Source organism: Ochotona curzoniae, unplaced genomic scaffold, assembly GCF_017591425.1.
Source record: "Ochotona curzoniae isolate NIBS_2020 unplaced genomic scaffold, NIBS_Ocur_1.0 contig_908, whole genome shotgun sequence".
In the NCBI taxonomy this organism is placed as follows: domain Eukaryota; kingdom Metazoa; phylum Chordata; class Mammalia; order Lagomorpha; family Ochotonidae; genus Ochotona; species Ochotona curzoniae.
In genome coordinates, this window is record NW_024466607.1 from 28,465,162 (window position 1) to 28,490,144 (window position 24,983).

At 44.0% G+C, this 24,983-nt stretch overlaps 1 protein-coding gene across 2 annotated transcripts in view; it reads left to right on the forward strand.

The window, feature by feature from the left end:
- The window catches only part of SLC25A26 (solute carrier family 25 member 26), a 101,439-nt gene that overhangs the window by 3,189 nt on the left and 73,267 nt on the right, over positions 1–24,983 (forward strand). Inside the window, exons 2-3 of one of the 2 annotated variants that reach the window (XM_040994781.1) lie at positions 5,719–5,875; positions 7,467–7,576. In XM_040994781.1, coding sequence (XP_040850715.1) covers positions 5,719–5,875; positions 7,467–7,576 — 267 coding nt within the window. The remainder of the gene's footprint in view (positions 1–5,718; positions 5,876–7,466; positions 7,577–24,983) is intronic. The other variant, XM_040994782.1, reaches the window with a different exon arrangement.

Genomic DNA, 24,983 nt, shown 5'->3' on the forward strand with positions numbered 1-24,983 from the left:
ATGCCAGTGGTTGAAAGGGGATGATTAGCTGATTGAGCCATTGTGCTGGGCCCTGTAGTGTTTTCTGAAAGATGCTTACTAAGCTTTTATTTTAGCCTTTGAATGCCTGTAGTGTGCTGGTGTTACAAGAGTATTGATAAAGCAGGGCATGCGACCGTGAACCGCTTTTATGATCAAATGGGACAGAGATGGAGCAAATAAATGGTCATTTAAATGATCATACGGTTTCATTACAGTTTTGATGATTGTTTGGAAACAAGCAGGTATAAATCTGAAATGGGAGATTTGGGAGCTTATCTCCAAAGTCCTTGAAATGATCAGGTGATTGGAAGAGAGATAGCAAGGAGGCAAGAAGCAATCCAGCAAAAACAGGTAGGTTGCAGGTGGAGAGGTCATTTGCCTGGCATTTCCAGTGTGTGAAAGTTTGGGGTAAAGCTTTGGTGTCTGTCTGCAGGAATATTGAAGAATTTGGAAGATTCAGGCTGCAGAGTTGCAAGATGAAATTTATAAAGATGACTCAGATTTCTTTGTAGTGGGGCAGGGAGCTCTGTGGAAGAATTAATGGTCAGTAGGGAAGACAGATGTCACAGGAAGCAGGCACAGTGAGAGTGGTGGTGCAGATGGCTGGTGGTCACTGTTGTAGAGAAAACAATCTGTTAGGGAAGTGTGGAGAAGCCATGGCAAAGTAATGCTGTATTGTGTTAGCTCTCATTTAGGGCAGTGGCCTTTGTTGCTGTTGAGTTACACAGGTGAGGAGCAGGTTTTTGGGCTAGCAGTTAAGATGCCCGTGTCCTCCACGGGAGTGCCCATGTCCTCCATGGGAGTGCTCATATGCTCCACGGGAGTGCCCGTGTCCTCCTCGGGAGTGCTGTGTTTGTTTCCCAGCTTTGCCTCCTGGACTGCAGCTTTTTGTTAAAGCAGACCCTGGGAGGCAGTGGTGATAGCTCAAGTTACTGGGTTTCTGCCTCCTGTATGGAAAACCTGGGTTAAGATTCTTGCTCCAAATTTTGACCCTTAATTAGTCCCAACAATTACAGGTACTTGAGTGAGCCAGCTGATGGGCCCTCTTTCCAACTTACAAGAAAAGGAAGAGATACACAAATGGATCAAGTTCATCCTATAGCTGAGCAGCGGTGATTGCTCCCGTGTGCGTTTTGGCTAGTGGTGTTCTGCCAGCCTCCTGTTATGGAAGGTTTTGTTGGGCATAATCCTGACCCTTTTCAGTTCCTGGAGTGATTTCAAAGAATTTGTTAGATGCTTCCTTTGTGTAATCTGTCAACACTTGATTTCTATTTTACCTGTATGGTATTGAGATTGCAACTGATTTTTGTGCTGTAACACAGCTTCCTCAGGCTTATCTGTGCTCTATTCACTCTTTAGATTTTGTTTGGTTCTTAAACTAAATTTTTTCTTTTTTTTTTTTTAAAGATTTATTTTTTATTATTTTTGTATTGGAAAGGTGGATATACAGAGAGGAGAGACAGAGAGGAAGATCTTCCGTCCGATGATTCACTCCCCAAGTGAGCGCAACGGGCCGATACTATGCCGATCCAAAGCCAGGAGCCTCTTCCGGGTCTCCCACGCGGGTGCAGGTTCCCAAAGCTTTGGGCCGTCCTCGACTGCTTTCCCAGGCCACAGGCAGGGAGCTGGAAGGGAAGCGGGGCTGCCGGGATTAGAACCGGCGCCCATATGGGATCCTGGGCATGCAAGGCAAGGACCTTTAACCACTTGCGCCACCGCGCCGGGCCCAAACTAAATTTTTTCAATGTGCACTGTCAAAGACCTTGGTGTTATTTGCCTGGTAAGGTTTCTGATAAACAGTCATAACGAATTTCTCAGTCTTAAAAAAAAAATGTGATATGATTCATTTGGTGTTGGCTTGTATACTTTGTATGAAATGATTGATATAAAATTTTGGCATTTTCTCCGAAGATTTATTTTTATTAGAAAGGCAGATATACAGAGAGGAGGAGAGGCAGAGAGATCCTCTGTCTGCTGGTTTATTCCCCAAGTGGCCCCAACGGCTGGAGCTGAGCTGATCTGATATGAAGCCAGGAACCAGGAGCTTCTTCTGGGTCTTTCACATGGGTGCAGAGTCCCAAGGCTTAGGGCCGTCCTTTATTGCTTTCCCAGGCCATAGACAGTGAGCTGGATGGGAAGTGGAGCAGCTGGGACATCAACCGGTGCCCATATGGGATCCTGGTATATGCAAAGTTGTGTTTTTTTTTTTTTTAATTCTTAAATATGTTGTTTAACCAAACAGATAGATATTCTTCAGGTTCTTTATTAGCTATTTTTTTTCCAGTCTCATGAATGACATTGGAGTTATAAAAGTTTGAAATTCACAGAAGCAATTAATAACTTTTGATTCATGTTTTATTAGATAAGTAGATTGAATTGGTAATTTTATTCTCAGAAGATAAGAATTGTGGTGAAAGAAAGGTTAAAGAATCAATGCATGCAAAGTAGGCAGCTAAATTAAAGGAGTAATTAACTTATTGATTAAAATTTAGGAGCAGATGATAGCAAGCACTTCTCTGAATCTCCACTTAAGATTAAAGAGAAGACTGGAGTGAAGCGCAGCTTACTTCAAGAATCCAATTGTATCCAACAGTTCCACCAGGATTTTATTCTCTTTATTCTGTCTGTGCTTTGAGAAGATGAAAAGGGAGGCAAAATACTTGCCTGACAGAATTTTATAAAAATCTTTAGAAAATAGGAGGAATGATGAAAAGGTGTTTTATTTTTGTTTTACTTTCCAGCATTACTTGTTTGAACGTTTTCCTATGAGTTGGAAAAGCACATTTAAATCCAGAAAGAAATCTAATGTTGTCACTATTTTAGCGTCACTTTGAATGCTCTACTGGCATTTCAGTGTGTCTTTTGGTAACAGCTTTTCAGGGTATTCATAGAAAATACATTCATGGTCTTTCAGACTCTTTTATGCTTTTCAGACTGAGCATCTAGCATTCATAGTTATAGAAATGTGCTATCCTGGTGTAAACTACTTCTGGGTGATCTGTGCCAGTTAACTTTAACATAGGCATTGTTGGACTATTCACTAGAATAGTTTGCTTTTCTACTTAACCATTGGAATGATTTTACAGTGAAAGCCAACTAGAACAGAAGTACCAAAGTTGATAGCACTCTGAAATTGTAGGTTTGGGAGGGTGGAAACAACTGGTCTGCTTGAACCTAGCTTTCTGCATGATTCTGTGAATGCATAGTCTTTAAAATATTTATTTTCGTCTACTTGAAACGTAGAGCAAAAGGGTACAGGGGAGGATCTGCTGTACGTTAGTTCACTTCCAAATGCCCGCAGTGCCTAGGCCGAAGCCAGGAACGCGACTCCGTCTGAGTCTCCCTTGCGGGTGGAAGGAGCCTTCCTCCACTGCCTCCCAGGGTACAAAAGTAGAAAACTAGATCAGTCAGTCTGTGATGTGAGCATCCTAGGCAGTACTTAACCTCTGGGCCACAACACCTGTCCTGTTAAATATTTTTTTGATAGATAATAAGTTCAAATGGCAAAATTCCAAAGATAGACAAAGTTAGCAGTTCTGTTAAAAAGTTATTATGTGGAAATCTCAGTGAGAGTTCCTCCTTACACTTGTGTTTGCTTAGTATAACCTGATTTTGATTGAAGTAGTGTCTTCAGATGTTGTCTTTTTTTGGTTGTTGTTCTTACATTGTCTTCCTTTTAATATATTTTGGAGTTTCTTTTGTCTTTGAGATATGATTTGATTTACAAAATTGTACATGTTTCACTATAAACATAGTAAACTTAGTTTTTACTGTATTCTTTCAAAAGATTTTATTATTATTTGAATTGCTGAGCAAAGGACAGGAAGAAACAAAGAACTGAAACCCACTGCTTTGCTTCCAAGTGACAGCAATAGCCAGGCTTGGGACAGGCTGAGGCTGGGAGCCAGGAACACCAGTTGGGCTCCGCGTGGGTGGCAGGGTCCCGTTGCCTGTGTGCTTTCCCACACACATTAGCAGGAAGCTGGTTTGGGTGTGGAGCAGCTGGGTCTCCAACTGGCATTCCAGTATGTGTCGCCAGTATTTGCAGTTGGTGGCTTAACTCGCAAAATGTTACAGTGTTTACCCTTTAATTGGTTTTTAAATTTTGCAGTGTGTCCAGTTACCATGATGACATAAATGATACTAGTTTGATTTTTGCCTAGGAACGTAGTATTACAGAGAAGGAGAGATCCTAGCAGATACAGTAGGATGTAAGCAGGAGCATGGGGACAGCGGCTCCCACGACACTCTAGGAGCCACAGGGAGGTAGAGGTTGGGCTTTTAAGCACCCGGTAGTCATTCAATAAACTTTAGTGGCACACAATACAACATATCCAATTAACTTCACAAGCCCATTCACAGAAGTGGATAGCTGCGGTTAGCTATGCTTGAAACTTAGTGAAGGAACCAAAATGGAGTCATATCTGCCCACTGCAGTGGGGTGCTATGACCTGGCTACACCCTGTCAAACTATTGCAAGGGGCCGACGTGATGATGGTCCTTAGCCTGCACCCACTGGCATTCCACATGGGCATCTGTTGGTGTCGCAGCTGCACTTCCCATCCAGCTCCCTGCTTGTGGCCTGGGAAAGCAGTCAAGGATGGCCCAAAGCCTTGGGACCCTGCACCTGCATGGGAGACCTGGAAGAGGCTCCTGGCTCCTGGACCAGCTCAGCTTTAGCTGTTGTGTTCATTTGAGGAGTGAACCAGTGCAGGAAAGATTATTAAAAAATTTCCTGATAAAAAATTATCAGAAAAATTTCAAACACAATAAATAGGTTGTTAAATGAGTTCTTTGTGATTCTTGAAGAAACAGATCTAGATTCATAAACTGTTTAAACACATGTCAAAAAATTTTATGTAGATTCACCATTTGTTTTAAAAAATGTATTTGTTTTGAAAGGGAAAGATTAACACGATGAACTGGCAGATAAAAAAAGTGCAACACAATGCATGCTGTGTATTATTATTTTCTTAAATTTATTTTATTTTTATTGGAAAGGCAGATACACAGAGAGGAGGAGAGACAGGAAAGATCTTCCATCCACTGGTTCACTCCCCAAGTGGCCACAACGGCTAGAGTTGCACTGATTCGAAGTCAGGAGCCAGGAGACTCTTCCGGGTCTCCCATGTGTGTGCAGGGTCCCAAGGCTTTGGGCTGCCCTCAACTGCTTTCCCAGGTCGCAAGCAGGGAGCTGGATGGAAAGCAGGGCTGCTGGGATTAGAACTGGTGTTCATATAGAATCCTGTCTCATGCAAGGTGAGGGCTTAAGCTGCTAGGCTACTGTACCAGGCCCATTTTTTTTAAAGTATGGATTGATGGGTTTTGTATATGTTGAAAATAACTTTGATAGGATTCATCAGTGAGCCAAGACAGGTGCCCACCTGTCCCCAGTGCCTGGATTGGGTGAAGGACTTCTGTATGCTGCCTTCCTCAAGGTTGGTTTGGTTTTGAGCCATGCAAACTGATTAATGACGACTTTAACTTTTTTTTTTTAAATAAGTTCATTTAATTTGTTAAGTAATCATTTATAAAGCAAACTTAAAGTCAAAGTTCTAACTTGAAAATAGAACTGAGATGTTTTAGTATTGCCAAAGGAGTTCATGGTTAGAAAGGTGCAAGAAGCTTGCTTTGAAGACAGCCTTCTCTCTGTCCCTTGTTGTGTTGTGACTTTTCTTTCTTTGCTCTTTTTTAAAGGCTGGTGGAGTAGCAGGTGCCGCTGTTGACTTGATATTATTTCCTCTGGATACCATTAAAACAAGGCTGCAGAGTCCACAGGGATTTAGCAAGGCTGGTGGTTTCCGTGGAATATATGCTGGCGTTCCTTCTGCTGCTATTGGATCCTTTCCTAATGGTAAAAATTACATTGATATTCTCATTGCTATAAAGTCAAGATCATGGGATTTATTTTCCAAATAGCAAATGGTCTCAACCCCACTTTAATTCTTTGTGCGCTGTAGCCTATCTTTCAAATTTATTTTCTGTTCAACCCATTATTTTAAAATCAGCTTGTTCTATAGATTCCAGTATGATTGCAATAGATGAGAGTATTTGTTCATTTATTTTGAATATTGCAACAAAGTATAATGAGGAAAGGTAGACTTGATTGGCCATGCAGGCCTCTCAGCAAAGAACCGAAGGCCAAGCAATTTTTAAGAGATGGTTTTTCTTGTTGTAATTCTCGTTAGAATCCTTAAAGTGTTGTTTTAGCATTATGGGCCCTTTGAGCCATGGTTCTCAACCTTTTCTGCAAGTTGGAATCGTTTGAGAAGCTTTTAAAAAAATGTTCATTCTTGTGTTTCAACTCCAGAAATTTAATGGTTCTGTGTTCTGCTTGGGTGTCAAAAGTTTTAGTAGCTTCTTAGGTGATTCTGCTGTGCAGGCCAGCCGAGTTTCATGGCCACTGCCTTGGGGACCCTGGTGGAGCATGTGTGCCTAACAGACATTCAGTATTTGTCTTAAGCTGTGTTTCTGTTGTGCAAGCCGGGTGCTTCTGGATCATTTTTTCATTGTCTTTGATTCTGGCAACAGTCATGTGCTGTGACTGCTTTACTGTCCCTTCCTCTTAGGTTAACCTGATGTTTAAGTGCCAATCTGTGAGCACAGTGACCACTCAAAAGTTTGTGACACTAGAGATTAAATAGTTGTTTTCTTGATGTAATGATGAATGGATGTAGTAAAGCATGACATGATTATTTTGAGTAACCATCAATAAAACAGTGTAGTCGTTTGAGTTACATTTGCAGTTGTAATCTCTCAGTCAGTCAGTGTAGCTGTTTGTTTTATCGCCACAGGTAATGATGTTTTCGATTATAGAAATCCAAAAACTTTTTAGGAAGTTTGAGCAAAAAAGTGCGAAGCAGCTTGTCAGTATGAAATAGGGAGTGGGGTTGTCTGGCTCCCCCAGATGGGTTCATGGTAAATTTGTTGTTGTTTAAAATTTTTTAATTTGAAAGGCAGGGTGATGAAAAGAGGGAGAGACAGAGTGACAGATCTTCCATACATTGGTTCTTTCCCCACACTCCTGCAACAGCCGAGCCTGTGCCAGGCCGGAGCCAGGAGGTAGGCACTCCAGCCGGGTCTCCCACATGAGTGACGGGGCTCAGGAACTTGGGCCATTGTCCACTGCCTCCTGTTGTCATGGGGGACCTGGAGAGGACTCAGGCACTTCAGCATGGTATGCAAGCACCGCAAGCAGCAGCTTCATGTGCTGCACCTCCAGTGGCTGGCTCTTTTCCTTCAGTAACTCAAGTTCATGGATAAGAATAAGGACTCGGGACATTCTGAAAGAGCAAGGCTGGAGAAAAGGTGGTCTATGTTAAACTGTGTTCTTTATGTGTTACCTCCTACTTTGAGAAATATTAGGCCTTTTTGAAAAATATATGCCTTAACAGTTTGGGAATGTGTTTAAACTCAGTGAAAGACCAGCTTGTTTTAAATTTTAGCTGCTGCCTTTTTCCTCACCTATGAATATGCGAAGTGGTTTCTGCACACGGATTCAACCTCCTACCTGACGCCTGTGAAGCATATGCTGGCCGCCTCTGCTGGGGAAGTGGTAAGTGACAAGTCATCTGGATTACACTTGAGAAATGCAAGAATTCGTTTATTGTCAATTCCTCATAGTTGCACCATTAAAATTTGACAGTGCGCTATTTGCTAGACAGACCTCCACCAAGAGATCACTGAAGGTGTAAACTTACAGAGATGGAAACGAACATGCATGCCGGGGTGACTGCTGAGCCTCCTGGCTACGGTGTCTGAGTCCTGTTTTGGCATCCCCGGGTCTGATGCCTGACTCCTGCTTCCTACTCAGGCGCAGCCTAGGAGGCAGCAGAGAGGGCTCCTGTGCCTGGGTCCCTGCCTCCCACGTCAGCACCTGCAGTGAGCTCATGCGTCTTAGCTGTGGCTTCAGCCTGATACCAGTAATTCTGAGCATTTATGGCACCAGATGGCAGCTCTGTTTCTGTTGCCACTGGAAAAGAGGGAGGGAGAGAAGGAAAAGAGGGAGAAAGGGTAGAAAGGAAGGAAGCAAGAGAGAGGAAGGAAGAAAATATTCTTGCACATTGTGCTGTTTTTGTATTGTGTCAGTGTAGTTTGAGCTGCGGCTGTTTTTCCCACAGTTCTCTTTTTCAGATAGTTTCAGGTTAGGCCAGCCAACGGCAGAGTTGTTTTCCACCTTGTTAGGTGGTGGTGACACAGCCGAGAGTACTCAGAAGGCAGGTGCTGGGGCAGGCGCTGCTGCTCCCCGTGCCCCGTCCACTCCCCGTGCCCCGTCCGCTCCCCGTGCCCAGTCCAGCCGCCTCTCGCCTCCAGCTCTGACACGCTTTTTCACCTTCTCCAAATTCTAAGTCAGGTCATGTTGGCACTGTAGTAGAGGAGAGTAGCTTGCTCTGCAGTTCTCCGCTGTGGATCCATTAGGAATGTGGATTGAAGTCTGTGCTCATCTTACACTGATTTCCATGTTTCCCTGTGTGATTTCCGGTCCTCTAGTTTGTGTCCCTGTGAGATGCGAGAGGAGCAGCTCTATGTAGACTGCACAGTCAGCAGGGCCGGGCGCTCGGGCTGCCTGCCCTTGCCTTCCCGGGCGCTCGGGCTGTCTGCCCTTGCCTTCCCGGGCGCTCGGGCTGTCTGCCCTTGCCTTCCCAAGTACCTTGGCTGCGATCCTGGCTGCAGGCCTGGTCAACCACCAGCTGTGGGCAGCCATCTGGGGAGTGAACCAGCAGATGGGTCACTGAATGAATGAACGAATGAGAACTTTCCATCTGCTGATTCATTCTGCAAATGACTGCGACTCTGCTTAATTCACATGAAAATATAAGGGATCCAGAGGAGTCAATTTTGAAAAAAAAAAAAAAAGCAAAATTGAGAACTTGCAGATTTCGAAACTCTGCAGAGTTGTAGCTTCTGGTGCTTGCGTTCCGTGTGTAGATTACCTTGGGATTGTTGTCATCTTAACAACGGGGAAGTTGTCCGATCTATGAATTTGTTACATATTAAAGTTTTCAGTTTTTCTTGACAACGTTTTATAGTACTTAGAGTGCAAGTTTTGTATTTCTTGGGTAAATGTATTTTTATATTACTTTTGATGCCATTGTAAGCAGATTTTTCATTTTTGGTTGCTTGCTATTGTGACCTCATTAGTTCTAAAAATTCTATTGGATTCATTTTTTTTTTTTTGCATTTAAGAGATTATATAATCTTCCTTTCCAGTTTATATCTCTGATGTTTCTTTTTTTCTTTCTTTTTTCATGTGATTGCCCTGGCTAAGGGCTTTGATTCAGTGTTGAATGGAAATAATGAGGGCAGATAGCTTTGTTTTGCCCTTGGTTTTAGGGAGAAGGGGTTTATTCTTTCACCTATTAGTGTGAAATTAGCTGGTTTATTGTTATTTGTTTGTTTGTTTGAAAGGTGGAGTAACAGAGACAAAAAATTTTCCATTTGCTGGTTGGTCTGCTCCCCACCTGACTGTAATGGCTGGAGATGCACCAGGCTGAATCCAGGAGCCTGAAGTTCCCATCTGGGTATCCCATGTGGGTGCAGAGACCCAAGTACTGGGACTTCCGATTCTGCCTTATTAGTATGTTAGCAAGGAACTGCATTAGAAGTGGAGCATCTGGGCCTAGCGCAATGGCATGGTGGCTAAATCCTTGCCTTGTATCCACTGGGACTCCTTATAGTGCTGGCTTATGTCCTGGCTGCCCTGCATCCCATCTGGCTTCCTGGTTGTGATCTGGGAAAGCAGTTGAGGGCAGCCCAAAGCCTTGGGACCCTACACCTGCATGGGAGAACTGGAAGAAGCTCTTGGCTCCTGGCTTTGGACTGGCTCAACTCTGGCCTTTGTGGCTACTTGGGAGTGAACCAGTGGATGGAAGATCTGTCTCTCCTCTCTGTATATCCACTTTTCCAATTAAAAAAAAATCTTTTTTTTTAAAAGATTTATTTTATTTTTATTGGAAAGGCGGATATACAGAGAGGAGAGACAGAGAGGAAGATCTTCCTTCCGATGATTCACTCCCCAAGTGAGCGCAACGGGCCGATACTATGCCAGTCCGAAGCCAGGAGACTCTTCCGGGTCTCCCACACGGGTGCAGGGTCCCAAAGCCTTGGTCCGTCCTCGACTGCTTTCCGGGGCCACAGGCAGGGAGCTGGATGGGAAGCTGGGCTGCTGGGATTAGAACCGGCGCCCATATGGGATCCCTGGCGTGCAAGGCGAGGACCCTAACCACTGTGCCATCGCGCTGGGCCCCCCCAAAAAAAATCTTAAAAAAAAGGTGGGGCATCTGGGACTTGAGCTAGTGCCAATATGGGATTGTTGCAACTACTACCTTTATGTGCTGTGCTACAGCCCAGTTCCAAGCTGTGAATTTTTCACAGATAACCTTATTTAGAGTGTGGAAATTGTTGCCTTTTCCTGGATTGTCAACTTTCTGCATCTCTGAGATGATTGTGTATTTTCCCTCTTTGATATGTTACATTGATTTTCATTTGTGAAAATAACTGCATTTGTGGGATTAATCTCATATGGTCATGGTGTTTTTTTAATATTTGTTTTTATTGGAAAGTCAGACATACAGAGAGGAGGAGAGACAGAGAGATATCCCTCATAATAAAGTGGCTACAACAGCTGGAGCTGCACTGATCCGAAGCCAGGAGCCTCTTCCGGGTCTCCCACGCTGGTGCAGGGAGCCCAAGGCTTTGGGCCATCCTTGACTGCGTTCCCAGGCCACAAGCAGGGAGCTGGATGGGAAGCTGGGCTGCTGGGGTTAGAACTGGCACCCATATGGATTTCTGGGTGCATGCAAGGCAAGGACTTTAGTCACTAGGCTACCATGCCAGGCCCTATGGTGTTGTTTTTTTTTTTTTTTTTTTTTAATAAAAGTTCTAGATTTTTACTGGTATTTTTTTTTTTTAAGATTTATTTGTTTTTATTGGCAAGGCAGATCAGGTTTACGGAGAGAAGAAGAATCAGAATAAGACCTTCCATCTGCTGGCTCACTCCCCGGGTAGCCAAAATGGCCATAGCTGAGCCATATGGGTGCAGGGTCCCAAGGCTTTCAGCCATCCTCCACTGCTTTCCCAGGCCATAAACAGGGAGCTGGGTCCGAAATGGAGCAGCCGGGGCAGGGACTCATGTGGAATGGCTGCACCACTGTAGCCTGTGCCATTGCGCTGATTGGTGTCTTAACCGCTGTGCCAACTCAGCCCCCAAATTTGCTTTAGATACTGGTTTACAATGTTTTTTCAGAGCCCAGTTTTACTCTGGATTGTTAATATTATATGGATAATGTGTTGAAGTTATAAAAGTGATGGACTTTTATAATATTTTTGGATAATGTATTTTCAGTAACAGTATGAAGTAGCATTTCATTTATAAAGCATTTGTAGTTCCTTTTATAGACCCCTTTGGGAGTTTCATGAAATCTATGGCTGTTTCTAGTCGAGTAAATGCATGGATTTTTCATTTATTATTTGTGGAATTTTTCCTTTTCCTCCAAGTATGGATTCATAATAAAACTCCAATGCCAAAATTTCACCTGACCATTTACTTAAACTGAAAAGTTAAAGCAACTTTTACTTAACTAAATAATCTTTGCATGTGTTATTTTGGGTTAAATGATTTGTGGTGAATATATCCTGAGAGTTTATTATATGAGGTTTCTTTTCACTATTTACACTCAGTAACACATCGTGTGTGAAAGTGTTGTTGTATCGATAGTTGTGAGAATTCAGTCCTTAGGACTGTTTCACAGTTGTATGTTGCACTGGTAGGCTTAAACACAGTTTCTATAATTTCATAATGCAGGAGAGTTTGCTATGTTGAATGACAAGCTTTCTTGAGTTAATAAACCTTATTTATGTAGTATTTATTCTGTTTGAGAGGCAGATTTTATTCTGTTTGAGAGAGAAGGTGAGACAGGAAGATCTTCCTCTGCTGGTTAACTCCCCAAATGGCTGTGCTTGTTGGAGCTGAGCTGATGAGCAAGGAGGCAGGAGCTTCTTCCCAGTCTCTCCCATGTTGAATACAGGGGTCGAGGATTTGAGCCTCTTTTTGCTCTTTACCCAGGCCATTGGCAGGCAGCTGGGTTGAAAATGGATTGGCTGAGCCACAGACCGGAGCCCAAATAGGAAGCCAGTGGCTAACCAGAGGCTTGGCCTGCAGTGCCATGGACCTGGCCCTTTAGTTGATAGACTTTAAAAATGGTCCTTTTGGGGTGATCGTGATGCTGAGGGGGAAGTTGCTGCTTTGGATGCCTGTGTCGCGTGTCGCATAGCACAGTGCCCGTTGTCCTAACTACTCTGCTTCTGATGCAGCTGTCTGCTGACGTGTGGGGAAAGCAGTGGATGGTGCTCGAGGAATGGAGACCCTAGCACTTACTTGGGAGCTCCTGATGGAGGTCTGACTCCTGGCTTTGGTCTGATCCACTCCGCAGCATGGCCGCCATTTTAGGGAGTGAACCAGTGGATCAAAGATTTCTGTTTCTGTTTCTCTTCCTCTTTGTCTCTCTGCCTGTCAAATAAATGTCCTCAAGTCATAAAAAATACTGTCTATTTGAATCAAGAAAATATGGTACATTAAATTATGGTAGCTGTTAGATTTCTTATGTTAATTATCTTTTTATTTGCAAAAATAATTGTCGCTACTGTTTTTAATATCTAATGTTCTTTTTTAACCCAAGCCCTTTAAGTGTCACGATAATTTTTGTCTGGACTGTTGAGAATGGGAGGTAGGATCAGTAAATGTGAGAATCTGAAAATGTTTATTATATAATATTTATTTTGGCAAACACTTGTTTATAGATTCCGTGTTTCCTAAGGAAATGTAAGGGACGAAGCAGTCAGCAGTGGATGCGTGAATTGAGAACTCACGTATTACATATGTTTTGATTTTGAGTTTTATTTGTTTTTTTTTTAAAGATTTATTTATTTTTTGTTGGAAAGGCAGATATACAGAGAGGAGGAGAGACAGAGAGAAAGATCTTCCTTCCAGGGATTCACTCTCCAAGCGGCTGCAACAGCTAGAACTGAGCCAATCAGAAGCCAGGAGCCAGGAGCTCTTCCAGGTTTCCCACGAGGGTACAGGGTCCCAAGGCTTCAGGCCGTCCTCAACTGCATTCCTAGGTCACAAGCAGGGAGCTGGATGGGAAGTGGAGCTGCCAGGATTAGAACCTGTGGCCATATGGGATCCTGGCACGTTCAAGGCGAGGACTTTAGCCACTAGGCCACGTCGCCGGGCCCATTATTCCAGTCTTCTTGGAGTAACTTGCTTCAGTCTGTTAAAGTATAAACTGGTGGTTTCCAAAAAATAAGAGGAAGTACCTTGCGTTTAGAAGAAAGACAAATGGAAATGTTTGTAGTTCTGAGTTATGGAAACCTAGAGATAATAAGACTTGATTTAGTGTTGTCATTAGTTTATAGCATATTTGCTTTAATACAGGGTTTTGATGTTGCAGACCCCTCACACCCTGCTGTATTTTGTTGATATTGAATATGTCCATAGTAAACACTGTCACAGTGATTGTAAATGAAGCTTGGAAACCAGAAACACTGCCAGAATAGTAACCGTCCCTTGGGGCAGCGGCTTGATTAAAACCCAATAGTGAATCAATACAAGTATAATTACAATCTTCTACTTTACGTATGCAATTTGGAATACAGTCAAATTGATCAACTAAGATTAAATATGTAACAACAGCAAGCAGTCCCATTTGTGCCGTTTTTATTAGGAAGTTTATTGTCCCAAATCTCTAAGTCCCTACCTCAGTTACTTCGCAGCTTAGTTTTCACCAGACACAGAAAATGATCTGTAAGAAGTAGATACTATAATTAGATCAAAGGTCAAGGGCAGTTTACCTTCGCATTACAGATGCTGCATTATCAGTGGAATGGGTGTGTTTTTTTGTGTTTTTTTTTAAGATTTTTTTTTAAAGATTTATTTTTATTATTTTTTCATTGGAAAGGCAGATATACAGAGAGGAGAGACAGAGAGGAAGATCTTCCTTCCGATGATTCACTCCCCAAGTGAGCGCAACGGGCCGATACTATGCCGATCCGAAGCCAGGAGCCTCTTCCGGGTCTCCCACGCAGGTGCAGGGTCCCAAGGCTTTGGGCCGTCCTCGACTGCTTTCCGGGGCCACAGGCAGGGAGCTGGATGGGAAGTGGGGCTGCAGGGATTAGAACCGGCGCCCATATGGGATCCCTGGCGTGCAAGGCGAGGACCTTAACCACTGTGCCACCGCGCTGGGCCCAAGATTTTAAGATATGACTTTTCTTGTATCACATTCTGCTTTTGGTTCAAATCATGTTTTAAGAAGTGAAAAAATAAAGTAGCCACTGTGAGTTTCATACATGTGTCTGTGCACACAGATGCTGCAGGGGTCCCTTGCATTCTCGCTCGGGACTGAGAGAGCTGAGACACACATCTCGGCCTGTCTTGTAAATGCTTTCCTGACAGCCTTGGCCAGTGTTTCTCCATGTGTGGCCCGTGGAGCACTTCCTCCAGAATAAGTTGCTTGTGCAATTGGTGATAAAAGAAGACTACTGGAGATGGAATTAGAGAACTCACATTTTAAACAAGATCCGTGGTTAATCCTGCTGATCTAGAATTATCCAAAATCTTTTTAAAATTTATCTTTTTTTTTTAAAAAATTTTATGATACAATTCCATAGGCTCTGGGATTTCCCTTATCTCCTCCTAAAATTCCCCTCCCCACACACACATTGTTTTGTTTTTTTTTTTTGGTTAAGATTTTAAAATTTTACTTGGAAAGTCAGAGTTACAGAGAAAGGGAGAGACAGAGAAAGATTTTTTATTCAGTGTTTCACTCCCCAAATGGATACGGCTGTCTCAGCCAGGCTAATCTGAAGCCAGGAGCTGGACGCTTCTTCCAGGTCTCCCATGCGAGTGCAGGGTCCCAAGGCTCTGGACCATCCTCGGCTGCTTTCCCAGGCCACAGGCAGGAGGCTGGATGGAAGCGGGGCTGCCGGGACATGAACCAGCGTGCATATGGGATGGGCAGGTGACCAATTGCTGTGTTATGCCACCATGCCAGCCTCTCAGGAATCTCCCCTTGCACCTCGTTGTAAACATTTGTGCCAATCTGGCTTGTCGGGCAAATAAATAACAATATCTTAGCTGTGGAGCACTAAGTGATGCTTACAGATCAAAAGCATGCTTTCTCTTTTCTCCTCAGAGTTAATGTGTGTATTTTAGACCTCCTCAAAACCCTAGTTTAGTTAATTGATTGTTTTTGGTGGTGACAGTACATTCAGGTGTTAGCCTTGAATTTTACTGACGTTAGAGGACGTGTTGTAGCCTGCTGTGATTTTCTTCAAAGCATATGCTGTTATGGAACATTGCAGCTGAAGGTGATGGTGGCTTCGCCAGTGCGACCGGGAGCCTTGTTTTATATCAGCCTGTTTTTACAAAGAGATTCTTAATTATTTTTAAATTTTATGCATTTATTTGTAATGGTGGAGGGGAGTAGAGACATCGCATTTCCTGGCTTACCCCCCAAATGTCCACACTGGCCAGGGCTGAGCCATGCTGATACCATTGGCATCTCCCACTTGGGTGGCAGGGATTTATCCATTTGAGCCACCACCTGCTGCCTCCCAGTTTGCATGTTCTGGGAAGCTGGAATTGGGAGTGGAGCTGGGATTTGAACCCAGGCACTGTGAAGTGGGATGTGGGCATGTCAGGTCATAGGTTACTGCTGTGATGACTAATGCCTGTCCTGAGCCTGTGGCTTTTAAGCAGCCTTCCTGTTGAACTGGCAGCTGGGAGGACCTGATGCGTTGATGCTGAATGATGTGGCTGTCCGCTCCAGAGAACTGTACACATGCTGGTTGCTACAGTGTCTGTAAACTTCTTTGTTTATCCTGTTAACACCATCTTTTTTTCCTGAAAGATTATTTTTATTGGAAAGGCAGATATACAGAGAGGAGGAGAGACAGAGGAAGATCTTCCGTCTTATGATTCACTCCCCAAGTGTCCACAATGGATAGAGCTATACTGACCCGAAGGCAGGAAGCAGGAGCTCTTCTGGGTCTCCCACATGGGTGCAGGGTCCTAAGGCTTTGGGCCATCTTCGGCTGCTTTCGCAGGCCACAAGCAGGGAACTGGATGGGAAGTGGGGCCGCCGGGACTAGAACTGGCATCCATATGGGATCCCGGCGTGTGCAAAGCGAGGATTTAGCCACTGGGCTACTGTGTCAGGCCCTAACACCATCTTTTTAAAGGAATATGTCATATTGTGATCTTTCCTGGCCTTTTTAAGAAAAAGCATATTGCATAATCATGGAAGAAAGGTTGACAACCTTTGAAATGTGTTTTATCTTTCAGATTAATCATGATAGACTGAAATACTCATAAATTAGTACAATTATCTCTGATTTACAAATGTAATACTTTTCCAATCCCTGCACATTTGCGTAGTTGAGTCAGGCTGTAGGTCGAGTAGGAGACGGGCCTGCTGCCTTCAGACCCTGGAGACGCAGCTGCTGGACCTGAGGGCTAGGCGGCACGGTGCTGGGGCTGCCTGTCCTCCGCGCCACGGTTGGGAAAAGTACGTAGGTGCTGCCAGAAATTTTTCATCTCGTTAGAAGATGAAACAGAAGTGCAGTTTTCTTTCTTTGATGTATCTGAGCACATGTCTGTGCCCAGGGAAAATTTACCCTGTTTTCCTGTCTAGTTTCTCAGTGCACCTGGAAACCTGCTTTTCACTTCAGGAGATCAGGTATATGGCAGACTTTTTAGTTCCTTCTTAGGAATCTCGTATCTTAAAACTTACACCAAAAAATGTATTCTAGCAATACAGAAAAATAACTTGTTTTCCATTTTTGCCCCTAAAGCTGCTTTGCCTAACTCGCTTCATGTGGGTGTCTTTGGGTCCTGTGTTGGAGGCTGTTTGTGTTCAGCTCCTCGTAGGTTCCTTTTCATGGCTGAGCACCCCAATGTGAAGATCTGAGTTGTTCCATGATCCAAAATACTGAAAATACTGTGTAAAACTGCCTTTAGGCTACACAAAACTGTACAAAGTCTGTTGGGATATTCAAGATGTTTGTTATGAAAAAATGCATAGATTTTACAGTATTTTTGCATCAAACTTATCTCTTAGAAGTTTTCTGTGAACTTTTCAAGGTACTCCATACGTGACACACACGAATTTTGTGTTTGGTTTTGGCAGTCCTGCCCGTGGCATCTCAAGTATATGCAGGTACTCCAGAGGTTTTATACATAGAAGTTGCTGCACACTTGCGATCCAGGTCCTTCTGAATATGGATCTTGAACATACACTTTAGTTGAGGACATGGGAGATGCTGAGGAGTTACAGGCATCTTAAGAAAGTGCAAAGTACAGTGAGCACCTGGAAGGAAGGATCGGTCAGTTTTGCGTGGATTTTGATCAGTGAGCAGGTGTAGGTTTAGAAAACGCCTTACGGAATAGTTCATCTTTTAGCTGCGTTAAATTTAGTTTGTGAGTACAGTGTGTTGTGCATATTTAAGGTTGCAGCAGTGTGTCCTGGGGTTCATGCAGTCACATGGCTACTGTAGTGAGCAGGTTGACATCTCCTTTCATCTCACGGAGTTACCCATTTTCTTGTTTGTGGCAAGAGCTATTAAAATCCCAATACAGTGTCGCTTTATTGTTGTGCACTTTGAACCATGGTGGCTTGCTAGGAGAGCCGACACTAGGAGAGGTCTCCGTGTTGTGATGGGTCCTTGTTAAAAATTCTGGCGTTCTGAATGATCGGGGAGTTGGTGTTTGCAGTTGCAGTAAGCCTGACAGGCGTCGGGAGGTTAGAGGGTCTTGCCAGCTATGGTAACGAGTTCAGCTATTGACTTTGAAGGGCTGAACAGAGGGCAACATTGATCGGACCTGTAATTTTAAGAATATCATGTTAGCAGCTCTGTTGAGGGGAAAGGACCATGACAGTAATCCGCAGAGCCCAGGGTTGGGGGTCAGAGCCACGTCGAGGTGATACCGAGCTGGGGCTGTCTGTGAGGTGGCAAAGAGTGGAATGAGCAGAGAAGCAGATTCCTCCGTGTCCTTCTCACTGTGTATGCCTTTGTTGGTCTGTCGTGGGTTGTTTGTGTGCTGTGCTCCTGCCTGAATTCAGCAGCAGAGTTGGGTGAGCCAGGTTTAATCAGTACAGGCTCTCATGCCCGCTGTCCTGGCCCCGTGAACCTGAACTCGGTTGCAGGAGAGAGGGCAGGGTTGGCCCTGGCTCCCTGTCACCTTCGTGGTGAGGACGCTGCTTGGAGTTGCTCAGGAGGTGTCTCGGGTGTCGAGGAGGAACCCTTGGCCTGCTTTGGAGCGACTTCGTTTTCTAACACAGCTCAGGTGGTTTGTTCAGTGAACGCCCGCTGCTTTCCCAGGTGGGATGCTCAGCCTTGCTTCAGATGCTGCTGGCTCATGGTCTGGGCCGGTGCCTCTCCTTGCTGATGTGACTTAGTGGACAAGAGTGAAGGGAAGCCGGTGTTGGCTTTCACTTCAGAGCAGTGTCAGTTTATTGCACACAAATTGAGTTCAGCTTAAAAGAAACAGTACAGCTTTCGTATAGGATGATGAAGTTGAACAAACCACTTAGCCACAGGAGTATGGTTTTGTCAGTTCTTGCCATTCGTATTTATGTGATAAAGGTAAAAATTAAATACATCTCTTAAGGAACTCCAGTACTGAAGGAACTTAAAATGAGCTACGTCTTGGCAAAGCTGAACTTCTCAGTGACAAATCTTTACTTTCAAAGATTATACTTTTTAAAAAAAGATTTATTTATTTTTATTGGAAAGTCAGATATGCAGAGAGAAGGAAAGACAGAGAGGAAGAGCTTCTGTCTGATGATTCACTCCCCAAGTGGTCAGAATGGCTGGTGCTGCGCTAATCTGAAGCTAGTGAGTCAGGAGCTTCTTCCAGGTCTCCCACGCAGGTGCAGGGTCCCAAGGCATTGGGCCTTCCTCCACTGCCTTCCCAGGCTACAAGCAGGGAGCTGGATGGAAAGTGGGGCTGCCGGGCCTAGAACCAGTGCCCGTGTGGGATCCCAGTGTGTTCAAAGTGAGGACTGTAGCCACTAGGCTATTGCGCTGGCCCCAAATATTCTACTTTTGAGGCTGGGTTTCTGTCACAAATTTGGTTTGTGATGGTGTGCTTTTCAATGTGTGTGTTCCTGCCATAGTGTAACAGTGAAAGGTGCCCAGTGACACTAAGGAATTTTGACTGTTCTTGAGGTGTGCATAAATGAGAAGCTGAGTTCATTTATTAAGTAAGCAGAGAATGTTTTGAGTCTGTCAGGGGGCAGCATGGTGGTGTGACTCATGGGCTGTGTGGTTACACACATCAGGCCAGCACTGTGGCGAGTCTGTGTGTGTTGTGTGTTTGTAGGTTGTCTGCTTGCCTGTTCTGAGCTACCCTTTCCCTCATCTTGGGTGACAAGGTTAATGCCACCGGCTCACAGTTCTTGGAAGGATGAAGTGATACAGCACTCAGAAAGCGCTCAGCTGGCTTTGGCACATACGGTGTTAATACACGGTGGCCCTTTCGTCATGTTGCAGGACTTGCTAGTGTGACAGTTGTGGAGTTCTAAAGTTCTGCAAGGAGATGCAGAAGAAACTGAAATTCGAACCAGGTTGGTGCCTTGCTCAGTCTGTTTGCTTTTTTGGAATCTGTAGTGCTCGATAAAATGCTCTTAGAGGGTCAGCAGGCGTGTCTGTTTCCCCTGCAGCACTTCCGTGCAGACCTGTACTCGTGACGTCGTGTGTAAAAAGCTGTGTGAGGCAAGCGGTTTGGGCCGCCACTTGGAACTCTGTGTCCCGTAGCAGAGCAGCTGGGCTCAGGTCTCAGCTGCCCATCTTCCAGTTGAGCTTTCTGCCACCGTGCAAGTCCCCGCAGCTCCCGGGCGAGAGCTGGCGGCGTTCTGGGTTCCTGCGGTCTGTCCTGGCCTGGCTGTTGTGGGTGCTCGGGAAGTAAACTAACACGGAGAAGATCCGTATCTGTCTGTCTTTTTCCCTCTTTGTCCCCCTGCCTTTCAAATAAATAAATAAAACTTGAGAAAAGTAGAAGTGGAGGCATAAAGTCAGTTATTTTTGAGAAATCCTGAGAATTCAACTTTGTCTTGTTTTTTTTTCAAAGGTCAGATTCTGAAATCTGCTGTTGCCACAGTAAGCAGAATATTTCACAGTGCTCTCCCCACCCCTCAACCCCGAAAAGGTGTTCTGGTGCCATCACCCTGTGGGCGTGATAACTGAGGGCGCACAGGGTCCTGGCATGTAGGGTTAGGGATGAGGCTGTGGGACGGATTGCTTGGGTGGTGTGGATGGGGCCCAGTTACCACAAGGGGCTTGGTAGCTTAGCGAGGAGGACACTGAGTTGGGAAGGGTGCATACCCATGTGAATCTCCGTTACCGTGGGATGGCGCGAAGTTTGGAGGAAGGTGGGTGGGACAGATGTTGCCTTTTTTTTCCTCCAGTGTCTGCACTGGGAATTGAAATGCTGCAGCGTGGTCCTGCGGGTCTGCACCTGTTCTGGCTCTCTTGCGCACCAGCAGGCACAGCAGCCTCACGCAGCCTGGCCTGCCCCCAAGTCCCAGCTGTTGTACTCACCAGTGGAAGCAGTGGCCAGCAAGTAGTCTCTGAAGTTCCCCTACCAGAGCTGCTCCCAGCTTTGGGTCTTGCGCATGCCAGTGGATGCTATGGCCCAGTCAGAGATGGCCCGACCCCAATCTTGGCATTTGCTAGCAGATGCTGTACCCCGACTCAGCCCAGCCCACTTCCAGTCCCAGCTCTTGCTGGCGAGTGCAGCAGCCTAGCCCGACCTGGCCCACCCCCAGCCCTCACGTGGACTGGTGGATGTTGTGGCCCAACTGCCCCTGAGATCATAACAGTTTGAAGATGCTGTGCTGCCGACTTGAGGAGTAGAGGAAGAAAGTGTTAACCAGGGTGCACAGGTGGCTTCTAGAATGGCTTGCAAGAGGCAAACCACCCGACTGACTGCTTGATGTTAACTCAGTGAGACTCACTTTGAAATGCATATCTACAGAATAATAGATGATAAACTCTTAGTGTTTTAAACCACCAAGCATGTGGCAATTTGTTACTGCAACAAAAGGAAACTCCTCTATTTTCAGTGTTTTACATTGATAGAAGTTTATAGATCTTTCCATGGGCTGCCATTTCTTGTGAAGTCAGTGGTAATTTCTGTTACAAAAAAGTATGATAGGGAAAGAGCCCTGTGTGCTTAACGCCTGGCTGGTTTGAAGTTCTGTGAGCAGGGGCGAGCACTGGGCACGTGGGTACACTGCCCGTGTCAGGGTCCCAGCTGTGGCTTCTCACTGATGCAGGCCCAGAGCTGATGGCTCAGGAAGGTGTGCTCCTGAACCACCAGGAGTGTGAGACCTGGTTTGTGTTGGACGGCTCCTGTTTAGAAGCCAGAGGGTGCAACCCCTCAACCTAACTTCCCAGGCTCCTGTTTAGAAGCCAGAGGGTGCAAGCCCTCAACCTAAGCCTCTCCTTGCTTCCCGAATGAATTGATAAATAAAAATATCTAAAAGACCCTGTAACCATGGGGTTGGTGCCATGATGTAGCAGGTTAGGTATCAGCCTGTGGTGCCAGCATCCCATATTGGTGCCACTTCAAGTCCTGACTACTCCAGTTCTGACCCAGTTCTGTTAGTGTGTGGGGGGAAGCAGCAGAGGGTGGCCCAGGTTTTTGGGCTCCGCACCCACTTGGGAGACCTGGAGGAAGCTCCTGGCTTCTGACTGGCCCAGGTCTGGCTCTACCATCTGGGAAGTGAACCATTAAGTGGAAAATTTTCTGTCTCCTCTCTGTAACTCTGCCTTTCAAATAAAAATACATTAAAAAAATTATAATCTTTAAAAAAAAATTTTTAAGGATAATTCTGTGAATAGCTTTTAGTTACAAGTCCTAAAAATTGAAACAATTCTTTTTGTAGAGATTACTAACTTTTTTCTCTTGTCAGGCAAGAAAAGATTGATACTGCAAATATTTAGATTTTTTTTTCTTACAATGATTATGGGATATCTTCTTGAACTGTTGCCCCAATGTAAGGGGATATAATTTAAATTTTGAAGAGAGATTTGTCAACTGCTTTTTGGTTTACCAAGTTATGATTCCAGTTATGACCACAAGATGGCAGACTTGGCACATAAGTGAACATTTGTAGCAGCTTTTAATGGTGGTAAAGAATGTGAGCTGTTGCATTTTGGAAATATGCTTTCTAAGATTTTTTTTTTTTTTTTTTTTGCTTGACCATGTTGGCATATTTTAAAGTTTTCCTTCAGTTAGCTACAGAGTTGCCTGTCGAAACTTGAGTTAGCCACTACTGCACCTTGAACCTACAAATTCATTAGATGTGTGTACATATGTTCTTCTCTTTGGTGAAAAAGAAGTCTGGAGATAATAATCAAAAGGTTTGGATTTCCGTTGTTTCCTGATTCAAGGCACCCTCTGACCTTTAGTAGCTACTATGAATTATTTCAGGTTGATTTATATGTAAAATGCTAGCATAACTAGGTTCTGATGCCAGAGGAATGTTTCCAGCTGTTGATTGCTACAGAATCGTCTTAACTGAGGTCGATTTTGTGTGTGTGTGTGAACTCGAGTGAAACACTGGGGCAAGGCTGTAATATTAATATAAAATACCCTTGGTGTTACTTGAAAGAACATCTCCAGGGAAGATAAAAGTAAGATTGCAAAACCCTGGCGAGTGTTGTGTTGGAGAGGAGCTGGCCATGGCTGTGGGAGAGCAGAGTTCAGTAGCTTCCATTTTTGTTTGTCCAACTTGAGTTGTTTTCACTGTTGTGAGGCTGGAGTGTGCTGTATTGAAAGCTTCATCAGAAAATTGTAAGTTTACATTAAAAAAACTTTTGATAACAGCATCATTATTTAATCAAATGTTTGATGTTTTATCCTATTTATATATATATATTTTTAAGATTTATTCATTTTTATTTCAAAGTCAGATATATATATAGAGGAGGAGAGACAGAGAGGAAGATCTTCTGTCTGATGATTCACTCCTCAAATGAGCGCAACGGCCGGTGCTGCGCCAGTCCGGAGCCAGGAGCCAGGAACCTCCTCTAGGTCTCCCACATGGGTGCAGGGTCCCAAGGCTTTCGGCTGTCCTCGACTGCCTTCCCAGGCCACAAGCAGGGAGCTGGATGGCAAGTGGAGCTGCCAGGATTAGAACCCGTGCTTATATGGGATTCCAGCACATTCTAGACGAGGATTAGCCACTAGGCCATGCCGCTGGGCCCTATTTTTGATATATTTCATCCTAATGAGAAGAGCATTGCAACTTAAACATGGCAAACAAACATCATGTATTTCCTTTATGGGAAGCCTAATGGAGCTGTAACTTACATGTTGAGTGGAGATGCTCCACTCCTGTGTCATGGGTTCACCCTGAACCCCACATTGCTGAGGGAGAAGTACTCCAGAGAATGGGTTGACTGAGGGCACCGAGATGGCATTGCTTTTATTTGCTTTCATGGAACAACAGTGCTGTAATATGTTTTTGTTCTTGTGCAGTGAAATGCTCTCATATCTCAGGTTCAAATCTCAGAAAGATCAGAGTTAATAGAAAACCAAATGGAAGACTCTGGAACTCCTGGCGGAAATAGAGGCATTCCTTTGTAGCCTTTCTCTTAGGCAAAATTACCAGCTGCAAGAAGTCAGGGAGCCGTGCTGGGGGCTGCAGGCCCTCCCGGCCAGTTAGATTGGTTTTCATCTGAGAATCTTTTGAAAGTTTTCCTTCTGCTTCTGTGTTATTAAGGAATAAAAACATAATGTAAGAACATGGAGGGTTATGAAGCATGAAGTTCCATAAATATGTATGCCAAACTGCAAAGGCGGACAATTCCTATTTTCTTCATATATTGGGGTCATATTTCACTCTTGACCTCTCGAATTGAAAAATACATGGAGTTATAAAGCCTTCTTTTCTCTCTTTTATTATTATTTTTTACTTCAATCGGCTGTAGATGCTGGGAACTGTCTTGTAAGGCTTATGTAAGTTTCAGTGGACTTTCCTTACTGGTGTATTGGAATATCTAAAAGTTCATAGCCTTATCAAAAAAGAGCATAATTTACACCTGCTGATGTGCCTTACTGGTAAACTTTAATCTGTTTTTTTTGTTGTATTTATTGTTAAGTTAAAAATAATTGTTACTTTTGACAAGGCTAGTGGGTGGATTTGTGTCTAAAAGCCTGTTTTAAATTATTTTTGCTTAGTCCATAAGAAATATTTTTGTCCTTTGCAATTATTTTTCAGAGTATGAAATAATAAGATGTTACTTGTAGAGAATTTAGGAAATGCTGATAAGCAAAAAAAGAAATAGCATCACCTGCAAACCCACTCCAAAACTCCATTTTTCCTAGTCTGTGTTTACATGTAGGCGATATGCTTATTCTTAGAATGTATTTTTAAATTCTAGAGTAGTGGCAAAGCCATTTCTGAGACAGTTATTGATAGCCTGGTGTTTTTTCTTCCTCCTGAGTAGTCTCATTTACTTTCTGCATAAAATGATGAAAAGAAGAAATACACAGTGGGGAGATTGCCCTCAGTGGGTTGGCACGGCCTGTGTGTGTTTTGCTCCGGCCTTCATGGTGCTTGGGGGACAGTGGGCGAGGAAGTAATATGTCCTAAAAACCGCAGAGTTTAGGTCAGTGTGTATAAGATACCATGTTAGGTATTTTATTTGGAAATTGAAATAGATGAAATTACAACTGGATGATATAATAGATAATAAAATTAGAAACTAAATTTATGAAAAGGAAGGGATCTTAAGATAGAAAAGAGATTGATTATAGAAACTTAAGAATTACAGAATAGGACAGGAAAGGACACTGCGGAGACTGGTCTGAGTTAAGAATTGCACATACAATAATATGAATGTGTACTTTTAATTTGCTAGCTCAAAAAGCAAATTAATTAAGAAACTAAAAG